Source organism: Limulus polyphemus, unplaced genomic scaffold, assembly GCF_000517525.1.
Source record: "Limulus polyphemus unplaced genomic scaffold, Limulus_polyphemus-2.1.2 Scaffold1998, whole genome shotgun sequence".
Lineage (NCBI taxonomy): Eukaryota > Metazoa > Arthropoda > Merostomata > Xiphosura > Limulidae > Limulus > Limulus polyphemus.
The window spans coordinates 26,447-42,596 of record NW_013667608.1 but is presented as its reverse complement, the minus strand read 5'-3'; the positions used below and the strand labels follow the sequence as shown (position 1 = coordinate 42,596).

At 33.0% G+C, this 16,150-nt stretch overlaps 1 protein-coding gene across 1 annotated transcript in view; it reads right to left on the bottom strand.

The window, feature by feature from the left end:
• LOC106465606 (kinesin-like protein KIF20B) overlaps positions 1-16,150 on the bottom strand; it is a 104,296-nt gene that overhangs the window by 69,454 nt on the left and 18,692 nt on the right. Inside the window, exons 3-4 of the mRNA XM_013925840.2 lie at positions 11,843-12,033; positions 2,928-3,048 (exon numbers count right to left, since the gene is read on the bottom strand). Of these exons, the coding sequence (XP_013781294.1) occupies positions 2,928-3,048; positions 11,843-12,033 (312 nt within the window). The remainder of the gene's footprint in view (positions 1-2,927; positions 3,049-11,842; positions 12,034-16,150) is intronic.

Sequence of the window (16,150 nt, the reverse complement as noted above, 5' to 3'; positions counted from 1 at the left end):
AATATTTTCATGGATAAATTTAAGTAAAAATACTTCATTAAAAAATCTTATTTTTTGTGTGTAAAAGGCTTCTAATGTTTACTATAAGTCTACAAAATTTTGTAAAGATACACTTAAAATATTAAAAGTTATTAGTATGTAAACTATAACGAGGTTATGGTCACGAGGTCGGTCCCAGGGACCGAGCCCGTGTCGAAAGTGTTAAACAGATAACTGCCAATGCCATTTTAAAATTCCTTTCTGCATTGGTACTATCCACTTTACTATCAATGTATTTTAATGAAATTATTATCATCCATTGGGTTATAATCTAAAGTTTTATATTATTTAAGTTATTTCTTTATTTTAAAAAGAAACATTTAAAACAGGAATTAAAACTGCCTGAAAACGTTCCAAGAATTTCTCCCCACAGGAAAGCATTGTAAATTTTTCTAAGTTTAAGGTCAGCCATGCTAATTTCCAAAGACAAAGCTGTGATGCTAAGTGACAGTTTGAAGTTGAGTGGCATGTTTATAACCAATAGGTTTCCAGCTATTTATCTAACTAGACAAAGACATTACTGTATGTACGAAATAGAAACAAAGCTTAGTTCATTGTTGAGAGCAGGGTCCCTGGTGTTTGGCTATACTTTCTCACCTTATACATATTAGATTGAGAGAAGAAGAGAATATGAAACAGTTTGCCTTGATCCAGCCCAACAAGTGAGTGAGAGCATTCTGAAGCTACCACTCAATAAACCTTATGTTTGATGACTGACAAGAAATGTCTTTGCCAACAAAAGATGCACACATCAAAGAACATGACAAGATGTTTTAGAATGTTCAAACCACTGACACTGGAAACACCTGAGAGGGTTACGAATGTACAGCTGTACCTTACAGTTCAGACAACCTGCCTTAACAGTGGCAGGTGGATGTGGCAATGTAATTGTCAGTATAAGAACATTGGTAGGCTGCAAAAATTACATCTTTACAAGTGGAGATATGTTGCATTGAAGGAACTCTGTGGCTGGAGAAACTAGCGAAGATCTCCGACTCAAGGATGTTCTTTAAATCCCCCTCAATGATAACTCCTCGCAAGGAATTCAAAGTAGCATGGGGAGTAACCTTAATAAGTACATCCCTAATGGCCTTTGATTTTAGGGAGTTCAAAATGGATTGGTGTAAATGTACCCAAAACATAATTTCTTGATTGTCTTTTGAGAGCCAGCAAGCCCCTCTAATCCCTCCTGAATGAAAAAAGGGAGACATTTGCCCCAAAGTTTTGTCAGGCATAGAATGAAGAACTAGAAAATGAAGTACAGGAACAGTTGGAGGTAGTGACTGCAGATCAGTCTTCCAGATCTGGTTGCTTTCCAATCAACATATGTTTTTTGGGGGTCACTGGGTAAGGAATCCATAAGAAATGGAGAATATTCAGGGCCCACTGACCATATCCACCATGGAGTCCTATAAGGGGACATACTACAATGCCAACCAAGGACAGTGCAGCTATGCCAGGGTTTTGTGGGCATTATACCCAAACATCAGAATCAGACACAATGTCCACAACACCTGGTGAAAATGTTCAACAATGGCACTTAGTTGACCCTCACCCAACAGGATCAGCTGATTGACCCTGGGGAAGTCATCTGTCTACAGAAATTACAGGCTAAAGTACCTCTGATAAAACTCACCCATCAGGATGACACCCCTCAACAACCAAGATCCTTTCCTCCCATTCACGGGAAGCAAATACGTGGGTGGATGTTGGGATCCCATAGAAGTTAAACTGAAGAGGAAGAACATTCTCCAGGAGGTAGGGAAAAGAATATGGCAGTTGGACTTTATCACGATCAGAGAAATATTTCGTATCATTCACTGGTTCCAAGAAATTTTCTCCAGACCTTTGCTCAAGATGTTCCCTTGGACTTTTCTCATCACAACAGAGAAGAATTATGTATACATAATTGCAAAGTGTCACACTATTCAAACCTTTCCTGAATGGACAGGATTCAACCAACTGCTTGCTTTATAAGTTCAGCAGAAAGACACTATTGCTTACCTTCCAGTTATTGAATCTAGTCCAACAGATTTAAACATAGTGAATACCATCCGTCATCGCAACTTATCACGTTTGTATACTTGTATACAATGTTTTCCACCTTTCCACTGCCATTTTCATGTTCTGGCATCACTGTTTTGTCAAACCATGACTGCAAGATTTCTCCTTGTGACCACTGTCAACCTTTATCATCCAGTATGCATTTTCATAAAACTTTCAGCTGTATTTTTCATCTAAAAATGAAGGTAACAACAACACATGTGCTAGCTCTAATATTCCACCAGTCTATCAAGCAGTGCTGAACCTAATTTAGAAAGCAAATTTTTAGACTCCAGTTTATAAAAAAAGGTTTTTTGTGGCATGTACACTTTGCAAATATCTTCTCATCAGATTTACATTGATCATGAAACTGCAATTTGGTGGGAAAATCTCATCTCCATACTACATGAGCGTGTAACCAAGATTATACGTAACATTTCATTACAGTTGTGTCTTACTTCAATTTTATATACAAACAGTGTTCACAATTATTTTCACTAATAAGTTTACTATATAAAATGCATGTTTCAAAGCAACCTACATGAAAAGCGTATAAAAGAATTTTAACCGATCAGCTAATCTTACCACACCAATGCCATCAAACATATTTTAACATGTTGATATACAAACAAAACCAACACCACTTATTTCTTTTAACATGTACTGCTCTGAGCTCAATGGTATTTGCAACTCAGGCAACCATTATTAACTAAAAATACTTATAACTTCCCATTAACTTAAATGTACTTTTGCATCTATTAATGAAGAACACTAAATGTACAGCAAACCTGCTTCAGTGATGCAAATTACACAGAATCACCCAGAGTAAAAATCTTTAAACTTACCATGGAGTGTTTTACTTGTACTTGTACTGTTCAGACTGTCCTCAGAGTAAAGAGACTGTGTTGAGTTACAACGGGTAAAGTTGCAAAAAGGATCATTTGTTGCTATGCTATTATCAGAATCCTGGATATAAATGAAAGAAATGAAAAACATTAAAACATATGAACAAGTTTCTCCATCAATAATTAGTTAAACTTTAAAAGACTGGCAATAAAGTTATAAATCCTAACTAATCTGTTACCAAGTAGGCTTAACATAACGAATCCAGTACTATCTTGCATCACAACTTTCTGAATATTTTAACAAAACCAAAAATAACTTGGATAGGAAGTTGCTTTAAAAAAAATGAGTGCTTTTCCAACATATATAACTTTCAAGCTTGCACCAACTACAGTCAGGACATTTTTTAAAGTAATTTATACAACAGATATTGGTCTTTCTCACGCTGACCAACAATTGGTTTTTAACCTACCCATTGATAACTGAACATTTAACATTAGATTATAAACATCTACTAATATTTGTTTTTAGAAGTCTGAGTCTCACAATATCCAAGTCTTTTTTTATGGTTAACAAATCAACTGAAAACTGATGAAGATAAGTATTTCCCAAACATGCAAGGAAATGTCACCACCCACTAATTATGTGTGCATGCTGGTTGTCCATTCAACCCACTTTAGCATAATTGCATCTGTTAATTAACATTTCAGCATTATGGTTTCTTGTTAGTATATATATACATGAATACATATGCATTAATATCTTTTCTTCTTCTTGGTAATTTATAATTGACTCTTTTAATTTTGTTTTACTGCTGGACTGTTTCAGGGAAGCTACTTATCATTCTGTGATTCTTCTCCATAGATAAAGTAAACAAACAGACCAAGTTACCCTCATGACCTCACGATCCTAAGCTTATGAAATCCTAAATTATTTTACTTTTGTTACATGCCCTAGGAAAACTTTAATTTTAATTACTTTTGTTAAAAAGTATATAACAATAAATAAAACATTTAGCACTTACTCTAGGTTCCAAGCTTTTTTACTGTTGAATGCTTTTATACATTTAACCTTAATTGTTTTTCATTAAACTGATTGTCTAAAACACAAATCCTGTAGCCCTTAAATAAACATTTTTCAAACTTAAAAAAATAAAGCAGTCACTAGAATAAAACGTCCCAAAAGTAATAAAATTTATCTGGCTTTCTAAGTAAGCTTGGTTTGGTTTGAAATTTGCATAAAGCTACAAGAGGGCTATCTGTACTAGCTGTCCATAATGTAACATTGAAAGACTAGAGGGAAGGCAGCTAGTCATCACTACGTACTGCCAACTCTTGGGCTACTCTTTTACACTTTTATGAATAGTGGGAATGACAGTCAAATATAATGCCACCATGGTTGAAAGGGCAAGCATGTTTGGTGGGATGAGGATTTGAACCCACGACCCCCAGATTGCGAGTTGAGCACCCCTAACTACCTGGTCATGCTGGGCCCCACTCTAAGTAAGCTATAAGCAGGTGAAAAACAAATTTCATTAACTGTTCCGAGATGAAACAAAGAATCTACAGCCAACTAAAAACTTACAAAAAACAACAACAACTGTAATAAATTTATATAGGGGAGAACCTGGTCTTTCTATTGGCTATAAACATGTCCATCATCATGTACAGATTATATATACATAAAGCCTCTGGTTGGTTTAATATATTTATTGTTATCTCAGCAAGTTTTAAATTTTTGTTTGTAATCATATACAGTTTGCATTTCCAATTGGTTGGAAACTTTAAAAACCATATTATTCAAAATATAAAATCTGAAGTGAAAAAATTCATAGTGCAGATACATCATATAACACAGAGAAGCAAAAACAGAATTTTTTAAATATTTCTTTTAAAAAATAAACTTTAAATAATATAAGAATTTGAGTTATAAAACTACATTTTGATGCCTAGTTTATAGCAATACTTTGATAATCACATAGTATAATTAAATTTTCAATGTAACTCTGTAAAATGTCATGACAAATGCACTTTGTCCTAGCTGTATGCATGGGATTAACACAATATATATTTTGATAATAGCAGGAGAACTATTTGAATGTTTGAGGTAAGTAGTTTTCTGATTTTCTCCTTCCATAACTACACAGCGCTCTTCGGCCTTACTAAAATCAACTTTAGAGCCATAAGTTCAGTAACAGTAAGAGTGCAAAGAAAGTTTCTGTTTATTTTTTTTTGGTTTCTTTGGCTGAGTTTCCAAGAGATAAGGTTTAAATTTTTCATTACTAGAAATATTTTGACTAATGAAAGTATATTACTTGGCCTAAGATAAAAATCATTATACTGGCCAAAAATTATTTTTCATATATTTTCTGTACTTAGTTTAGGATGTGCTGCAAATTCACTGTTTAGTATAGACTTTACTTCACACCACTTACAGATTATCAGCACAGGAAATAAATTTTATTAGCTTTCAGCAAGACTTAATAAAATTGTGATGTTTTTTTTTCATAACTGTTTAACTGTCCATATACAGGCTTGTTCATTTTGACTGACCTTTTAACCATGTAACAATAAAATTATACATACTATAACTTTTAATGTAATAAGTGTATCTTCAAAAAGTTTGGTAAGCTTTTAGTAAACATTGCAAGTCTATTGTACAAAAATTCAGATTTTTTAATAAATTAATTCTACAAAAGACCGAGTGCAAGGTGATTTTTCACATTACAGATAAAAATACTACTTTTTCATATTTCATTTACATAACCTCTAGAATCTCTTCAGTGGATATCAATGTTTTTTCAGTAAGACTTTATACTCTATCTCTTAGTTCTCCACCCTAATATTAACTCTAGCAAAATCATTCGTAGTGAAAGGTAAAAAATATGAAGAAAAATCAAAAGTACATTTTTTTTTCTAGAATTACAGCAGACTGCACCAGATAATTACAATTATTTATCCCAAGATATACTGTCCTCTAGCCATTTTACAACTACTTTAATTTTGTTTTATTGCTCTATGAAATATTTAATTATTAATCTAGTGCAACAGTCAACAACATCTAAGAAGAACATAGTGCAAGTAATGGTAAAGAAACTATTGAAGTACACAATTCTCTAGCAGCTCATGTGCATTCCTTGCAGAGAAATTTTATATTTAATTTTCTACTTTATGATTCTAATTGTTACACTTTAGGTACTTTTACAATATAATACAATAGGTAAAAAATATAAACAGAAAAAAGAACAAAAGAAGTTACATACCGGTTTTGTACTTTATTTACTCTTGATAAAAGTTAGCCATAATATTTTATACCTTGTTAAAAATTAACTTGCCTTTTTTATTTCAAATATGAAATTTAGAATGCAAAATAGCTTGAAAAAGAATACAATGTTCTATAACTATTATATTTTAGCTAAATTTCCAATTAATCTATAAATCACTTAAAATAATTCCTTTGGCTGATCAAAGTGATCTCAGTGGTAGCAAACTACAAAACTGATGCAGAATAAATGAAAACCTACTGTCAGATAGAGTTAGCCATATAAAGAAAGCAGAAAATTGAAATATCCTCTTTCTATTGGTTATAAATAATTCAGTACCAAATGTCAGACTTTTTATATTTTTTCTTGATTATACTTTAGTAAAGCAAAAAAAGAGGTTACTAATCTAGATTATATACAATTTGTGTTAAACTAAGGATATCATATAGGGCTAGTTAGAATATATAAAATGGGCAATTCTGAGGAGTGTTACAGAGAAGCAAAGATTGAGAATTTATTTAAATATTTCTTTGTGAAATTAAGTTAAATGATATTAAAGTTTGATTTATTAACTAGATTTTATTCCCAAGTTTACTAATTAAATTTTGAGTGTAATTCTGTAAATGATCATGAATGTGCAATATGATACCAGATGCCAAGGGTTAATTGATCATTACAGCAGCATTTTTTAGTTTCAGTTAAAACACAGAAGTTCATTAATATTAGATCTTCAAAGTACAGTTTAAGTCTGTCACCTCTCTGGTGAACAGTCTTATCTATAATTGAGATAAACTGTTTTTTACACTACTCATAAAATATGGTTCAAATTTCACACCTTGACTATGGACACAATTAGTAAGCCTAGCATACTATATCTATATTCTAATATTTTACTAACATCTTCTTACACATTTCCTTTAGTAATAAAGTCATTGCTTTTGTTTTAGCTTTTTACTAATCCCTGGAAAACTTTGGACAATTTTCTGATAATAAAGATCATGTATTAATACCATACACATCATACAAACAGCACTTTTAAAAATAAAATATCTGCAAATAAACAAGAATGATGTTAATGACTTCCATCAAAATGAACAATCACTTTATGAATGGCATTACATACAACACTTGATATACAAGCATACAAATAATTAATTGAAAATATATTGTTATATGATTACAGTATCAATAATAGTGTTTCTTTTCTTTGGAATATTATACAATCATCAACCAAATATTTTTCAGAAAAGCTGAGTAATGTTGATATGGTTTCATTTTTGTTAGGAGCACATTAATTTTTTCATTCAGAATAACTTTTTATTGTGTCAATTCTGAAGAATGCAAAAATAAAAAATAAGCAGAAAAATGATGAGAAACAACATAGATGAATACAACAGCATCCGATGCACTTCTATAGAGCTGGCATGAACAATGGGTTATAAGTACTTAACCCAATCACTACTGGCTACTAACTTTCTGCATAGCCAATGCAAGTCTTGATATATTCCGTTCCAACAATAAAACTAGTGGATGTAATTGTTTGAAACTTCATAAGAACTTCCATCAATGCACATAGTTTAAGAAACAAGCCTGTTACTTTTGATATATTTAGTGTTTTTGCATTATCATCTTTAATATCTCAGAAAATTACATTAGAAAATGGTATTTATAAGATATGATTAGAAATGATGAGAAACAACATAGATGAATACAACAGCATCCGATGCACTTCTATAGAGCTGGCATGAACAATGGGTTATAAGTACTTAACCCAATCACTACTGGCTACTAACTTTCTGCATAGCCAATGCAAGTCTTGATATATTCCGTTCCAACAATAAAACTAGTGGATGTAATTGTTTGAAACTTCATAAGAACTTCCATCAATGCACATAGTTTAAGAAACAAGCCTGTTACTTTTGATATATTTAGTGTTTTTGCATTATCATCTTTAATATCTCAGAAAATTACATTAGAAAATGGTATTTATAAGATATGATTACGATATTTACATTTGTTCCAGATTTGAATTTTTACTTATTATGTTTTAGTACATTATTTTAAAATCTCTTAAAAACTTTTTATCGTCCATAAAACTATTTTTAATAGTCACGTACTCTCCTTATGGTTTCAAGTAATATACAATACCAAAAATAATATTTCTAAGTAAACCTAAACAAATGAGAATTTTTTATTTTTAAATAGGATTTCACGTTTATTTATGTAGATTAAAAAACATTTTAATTTTGTTTTATAAATATATTTTTATTTCAAGTTTATGTTTCAATGCAGCCGTATGTTTGTTTATTGTGCTGAAAAACAGTGAGGTTAGCAGCGTGAACTTCGTACATTTGCCATAAACTATTGCGCCTGTTGGGGGGGGGGCGTCACTCTTGTTCAGGCTCATTTGAACATTACTGTAGATAGGATAGCAAGAAAGCATTTCAGTACTTGAATATCATTTCTTTGAGCTTTCAAACAAGTTTATTTCAACACATGTCCTTGTATGTTGTTTCATTATACAGACAAAAATTTAATTGCCACTACTAGTGAATGTATGTAATAGCTTACCATACAGGTGGTTTGAATAACACCACCCGACCCTAGTTACATGATACATCCTGTTACTAGAGATTACCAAAGGATGCAGACACCATAAATTACAAAGAAAATCACTTTACAGCCCTTAAAAGGTTACTCTTGGTCACATGCATCTCATTCTAAGCAAGATTTACATTGGAACTCAAAACTTAAGATCTCGATGTATTGACACAACTGTAAGAATGTCATAACTTCCCCTGTATTGTTGAGGCAAATGTGTTTAGTCTGTTTCACAACAACATATTTATTGTTGTCATTTGTACACTGAGTTTTAAACCCTTTGCAAAATATCAGAATAAACTTTTATATATCAGTTAGACTGTTTTAATTATAAAACAACAACAACAGAAGTGTGGGTCTTACTACAAAGTAAAGATAGCAAGAAGGAAAAATATAATATTCTTACATGGTACTAGTAGTACGTACAAATCACACAAGGTTGTCATTCTAAATACTGTATCATATCTTTATTATGAACTACATATAAAATTATACTAAAATATTGAACTTAAAACTGCTCATTTAAATGCAAAAGTACATAAAAATCACAAACTCTTTCAGTTTAAAGTGCTAAGCCTAACTCACATAAACACCATGCACTCACCATTATTTTGAGTTAGTTTTTCAATATAATGATTAATATAAATAAATATACAATATAGCATAATTTAAGCTACTATATAAAAAAAAATAAAAGTCACATACATCCTATGCAGTTTTTTCCAGTAGGTAGGTAGGGGATTAAGCAAAGTGATGACAGAGTATTGCTGTTATTCACTAAAAACTAACCGTTATTTGGTACAAAAATGTCTATAATTATAATAACAAAAGAATTTACCAACTGTTGAATATAATGGTCAAATACAAAATATATTGAAAATTCTGAGAATGTCAACTAACGTAAGGAGTCGGATTTTATTTCCGATGTATGAATTCATATAATCACAAAAGTTACTTGGCATGTTTATATTAACTCTTTTGCTAAGACTCAACCAAGTTAGTGACCCCCAACTGACCATTAGACTTTCCATATTATAACTTCTAATATGTTATGTGTATCTTAATGAAATTTCAGTAAACATTATAAGTCTTTTGTAGAGAAAACATCAGAATTTTTAATGAAGTTATTTTTCAAAAATATATGGAGTTAAAGTGTTGAATACTTCAAGTGCAAAGTGATTTTCATGTTAAGATTAAAAATACTTTTCTTCATCTGAACTACACAAATTTAAATACAAAAGAATATAAAAATATGACTAATAACATACGGGTGGTAAATTTGAACAACCTTGTAATTACCTTAAAAAAATACAAAATAAATCTAAATCACCATTTTTTTTCTATCTAGAATGACTTCAAGTTGTAACAGGAAACTATATTTGCTTATCATAAATAGCTTAGAACTTGTAACAGTATACATGGTTTTATATAAAGTTTATAGTTTTTATTGCTCTTAGCCACACAAGTTATAAATCAATTGCAGAACATGTAATGCACGAGCTACTCACCAGCATATCCCATGAATATATTTATTATTTTCATTTTACCTAACAAGTTTCTAATTTTTACATTTTAGTTACCTATAATCTGTACAAGTATAATAGTACTGTCTGTTGTATGTCCATCTAACTACTTCGCAGGGTGTGGATGGATCTTTACCAAATTTGTTATGAAGGTTCATTGGGTCCATGGGGAGCTGCATACAAATTTTCAGTTTTGCATTTTTTATGGGCATTTTTGTGTTTCTTAAGCCTACTTTGCCCCCCTGTTGTTGGATCTTCATCAAATTTGCCATGAAGGTTTGTTGGGCACATGCAAATTTGTGGTTTCACATTTTGTACTCTGCCGTTATATGGCCATTTTTTACAATTACATATAAGGGAAACAATTTTTCATGTCCTAAGATAACCTTTCATTAATCATGAATTTACATAACTTTCGTCCAGGAGATGAGTACTCCAGCTAGTATTTATATAAATACAATATGTCTGTTGTATGTCCATGTAACTACTTTTTTGCAGGGTGTGGATGGATCGTCACCAATATTGGTATGGAGGTTCATTAGGTCCATGCAGGGATACCTATAGATTTTTAGTTTTTATGGGCATTTTTTACCACTACCTCACCTCCTGTGGATGGATCTTTACTAAATTTGGTATGGAGGTTCATTGGGTCCATGGGGAGATACATACATACATAACTTCTGTCCAGGGAACAGGTACTCCAGCTAGTATTAAATCAAGAATAAACACGAAAAACAAGAAATATAGTACTTACCAAGGATTTTTTTTTTTTGCTGTTGACTGTCAGTGAAATTTAAACCTACATTTTTATACTAATGGTACAACTGCATTAAATAATTTTTAATTAATTAAATAGAACACAATATTAACACTTAAAAGAAGACACTGTCCCATAACTATGACAATAACCATTAAAATATCAGCTAGGCTCCTCAATGTTTTTCTTAGGAATACAGTTTCAACTGGAAGTGAAAGAGACAATTCTCTGTACATAAAACATAATGCAATGCATCAATTGATGGATTAAAACTTTGGCTTACTACTGGTTATAAATAATATAGTATTAAACATCAGAGAGAACTATTAGCAATTTGTGAAACAGAGGATGTGACTGGTGGGCATGGAAAGAGGGGTCTGATTTTCTAGTCTGTGGCTCTGAAACTAAAGAAGATTGAAGGATACAGAAACTATATTTTGCCTGAGTAATAACTATTTTATAGTAAGTAATTTATGTTAAATCCCATACTTCTCAGAGGGGTGGTAAATCAATTAGAGAAGAGGGAAAATTTAGCAAATGTCACAATTCTCATACTAGGGGAGATCAAGGATTTTTTTTTGTAATGTTTCCTTATGAAATTAAAAACTTAGAACATACATAATAATAAAATTTGGATTATTAGGTACATTCTAATGCCAAGTTTATTCATATAACATAATAAGAAAGTAGTTTATTTAAGTTTTAAATATAACTTGGTAAAACTTTCTAACATGAGCAAACTAACTTATCCTGATCAGAAACTAGTATTCATACCTCATATTTATACCAACATTTTAATATGTTTTCTTTATGAGAAATTTCCTGTTTTTCCTCTTTAGGTGTGAGACGAACAACTTCACAAAAAAAACGAGGTTTGAAAGGTATTCCTTGAATCTGTCGGCCTTTGATGCTGTTGAAGAGTGTGTCTAAAGCTCGTGGAATTACCCCTGGTTCCTGTGGTGTTCCTAGAATTATAACATAAACATTTCAGTGCAGGAAATGCTTAAGTTTATGAGCAAAAGCTGATCTTTTCTTGTCATAACATCTTCAGTAATTTTAGTTCCAATACATATACAGATTCCCTGCTCGTATCCAGTAATTTTTATGTTTGTTGATCAGAGACTGAAGAGGCAAACTATTAGCTCTACTAGGTGTTAAACTTTTAACTGTTTCGATCAGTTAAAAAATATGAGCATCATATTTAATGGAATGAAGTTTAGTTAGTATACATGGATAAGTAGCAAATTCAACTTATGTCTGATCCAATATAAATAAGCCAAGGGTCCAGGATCTTAGGCTGTCTCCAAAAGCTACAGGGGTCTACATTCTAGCAATTTTGAGGTACCACATATTCACACTATTTACTGCTACGATGATCTGGAAACACTGGACTTTTACCACTTTTAACACATGTTCCAATGATATTTCAAGAAATATCTAGAAATACTACATAAATGTTTATAATTGCAATGATTAATGTAGCAAACTACACACTGGTCTTTTCATGAAATACTGAGGCAATACTTGTACAAATTAGTTTCCACTAGGGCAAATTACTAACCAATCATTTATAAATTATCTTTTAAAATGCAGATACTGAATATTAGGCACACTCATGCATGAAACTCTACCAAATCTACTAGATTTTTTCAATTATAAAGCTAATTCACGCTTTCTGGAATTTGTATGCATTGCTACTCATATTTTTTAAACAAATTTTGGCTAATAAGGAAATATGACAATATCATGGCAGATAGTGCAAATCAGTAAGACTCAAATGTTGGTTAGAATTTTTTCTTTTAAGAAATGTACTAAATAAAACCTCTCACTTGCATTCAAGTATCTAGATTTTTTAGCAAGCTTTTGACAATACATGTTAAATAAAACTGTGATAAAATGAATGTAATACTTTATGAGATCTATTACTCTCTATCTATGACTTGACCATTCTGTGGAACAATGTAAATTGCTGATGTAATTTGTGAGACTGAAAATAATTTCAGAATCTGTGACATTTAATGCTTATAATAATTTACAACAATTCTGACAACTTTGTCTCACAGTTGGTCCCTCCAATTTTTATCAGATCAGAAAAGTGCTCTTTCTAATTTAGGCTTCATCTAAATGATTTAATACATAAAAACACAATTTAATGGAGTTGAAATGTTTATTCCATGCAATTATAAAAAAAATGTCAAAAAGCACAAACACCATTAACCCTATTCATTTGGGCTCATTCAGTTTGATCAACCATTCTGAACGTATTAAGTGTATTAGTAAAAATTACATGGCTGTCGTATACAAAAAAGTATTTTTGCTAAAGAATTATCTATGAATTAACAAAGTCTTTACTAAGTCAAAGATGATTTTCATGCTAAGAATAAAAACACTTCTTTTCATCTTTCAATTTTATATATTTCATTTTCATAACCTCTAGAACATTCTATATGAATACTAATTTTTATATAAAACTTCATACTTTACTTTTATTTTCTCTATCCTAATACTAACTGTAAGAAAATCAACAATGTATAGAAATATTAACACTTTCCAACAATGGAAATGTATTTCTAATAGATACATACCTCTTCTCACATATTAGCTTTCCTGATTCAATGCTGCCTCTATATGCACAATTTTCCTCTGCCATTAGATTTGAAACTTCCACCTAGGATCACACTTTTCTGCATGATATTGCTGCACTGTTGAATAAAGTGAGCATGCAACAACCCTCCACCAATAGGAGTGCAACAAACCCTCCTAGCACACTGAAATGTGCAAAAAAAGTATGCAGTGTTTTCCACATGCCAGCCTGCACAAGCTCCTCCAACAGACGATGGAATTAAGCAGCCCGAGAAAAAGTAAGGCATCAAATTTGATGAGAGGTTACATGAAAAAGTTAAGTGAATCTTCATCCAATGAAGCCATCCCTTGAGGATAATTGGAGAAATATCTTGGGTAGAGGAAGAAATCCAAGGAATAAATAGACAAGAGCATGAACCCCGAAATGAACCAGCACAGGCCAAATAACAGCAAACTGCATGGATGGGACAGAGAAGGCAATCAGGATCAGATGGAGAGTAAAAGGCAGAAATGGATGCAAGGGAAACAGGAGTAAATGTTCTGCCTCCTTCACAAGCTGTAGACTTTTTAGGTAGAAAAGAATAAAGAAGAATATATGAACAATGAAAAGAATATGGGAAAAATCGTTGGCATACATATCAGATCACTGACATTCACAGGCAAAAAAGGAGTAAGAAAAGATGGTACCAAGCACAAGAGAAAAAAAGATTCAAAAGGAAGAAGGGTAAAGGCACAAAAAACAACATTCGGGTCCCAATTAGGAAGAACAAAGGTGTCAAAAAGAACAGAAGAGTATAGTAAGGACTGGAGAGAAAAATACATAATGTCACAAAACCCTGAAAGTATTAGATAGGGCTGCCCTGTAACCAGCAATAGCTGTTAGTGATAAACTAGGGTTGAAGAGCCCGATAAAAAATTCAGAAACATGGTTGGTTGGTTGGTGTTTTATGGCACAAAGCAGCTAGGCTATCTGTGCCAAACAACCGGTAAAAGCAATGAAAGTAGAGTTAAAGTAAAATGTAAAAAAACAGGTAATTAAAATCAATACATGTCAGTAAAAGATTTATATAGAATTAAAAATACCTTTAATGTGTAAAAAATTAAAAATACAATCTAATCGGACAGTGTCACCATTACCAATGACACAGTCCAGCGTCAGGGGTATACTTTTAGAAAAAATGTGTCTAAAATGGTGCCGCCGCTCACGATTGTAACAACGGCACGACAGTAAAATGTGGGCTATTCTGACTTGAGTGTCACAATGGCTACACATCAGTAGGTCAATACCTGATAAAAGAAAACGATGGGTTAAAAAACTATGACCAATGCGTAGCCTTGCCAGGACTACTTCCGATCCTTATGGATGCAAGACAGCCAAAGACCAACAGAAGGTTTGATCTGGAAAAGCTTATTATGGCATTGCTCACTCCAAGTCGACTGCCAACTGGCACGAAGCCACGCCTTGAAGACAGGACCGTAGTCCACGTATGCGACAGGCACGGCCATGATGGCACCAGAGCAGACGGACTTAGCTGCGGTGTCAGCGAGCTCGTTCCCGTGAATACCAACATGGCCAGGGATCCAGAAAAACTGGATGGAAATAGAAGATAGAGAAAAGTGGGCCAATCAGTGTAGAATATCGACAAGAACAGGGTGAGAACTAACATTAAGCAATTCCAGGGCCAGTAGAGAGCTAAGAGAATCAGTGTAAATAGTACAATTACTGTACTGCATAGCTTCTACATGATCCAGGGCAAGAGAAATAGCATATAACTCGGCAATGAACACAGAAACTGTAGAGGGGATCCTGTGAGCAACTACCGAGCCACAGCAAACCATGGTAGAACCTACAGAGTCACCTGATTTCGAACCATCTGTGTAAATGGGAAGAGAGGAATGGTTCGAAAGATATTCAGCAAAAAGAAGATGGTACTTCCAATCGGGAGTATCCGCCTTCCCCAGATGACTCAAGGAAAGGTCACAGGATGGGATGGTAATAAGCCATGGTGGAATGAGCTGATCATTGGGGACAGCAATGTCATCCAATGCCAGACCAAATTTAGCCAGTAATGCCCGGATACGAAGGCCAAATGGAGGAATAGTAGACCGTTTGTTCTGAAAGAGCATTGCCCACTGAGGAAGAAAAACACAATCCCAGGTGGGATGCTGTGGTAAGGATCGAAGCTTAGTAGCATATTGTAGAGAAAGTTGCAAACGACGGAGGTGAAGAGAAGGTTCGTGGGACTCAGTGTACAAACTCTGGACTGGAGAAGTGCGAAAAGCACTGGTGCAGAGCCGAAGCCCCAGATGGTGAATGGGGTCCAGCATCTTCAGGGCCGAGGTCCTGGCAAAACCATAGACCAAAGACCGATAGTCCAGTTTGGATCGAATCAAAGCATGATAGATCCTGAGCATAGAACATTGATCGGCTCCCCAAGAGCTGGAAGAGAGGACACAAAGGATGTTCAGACCCCTTGCACACAGAGCAAGTTTGAGTTC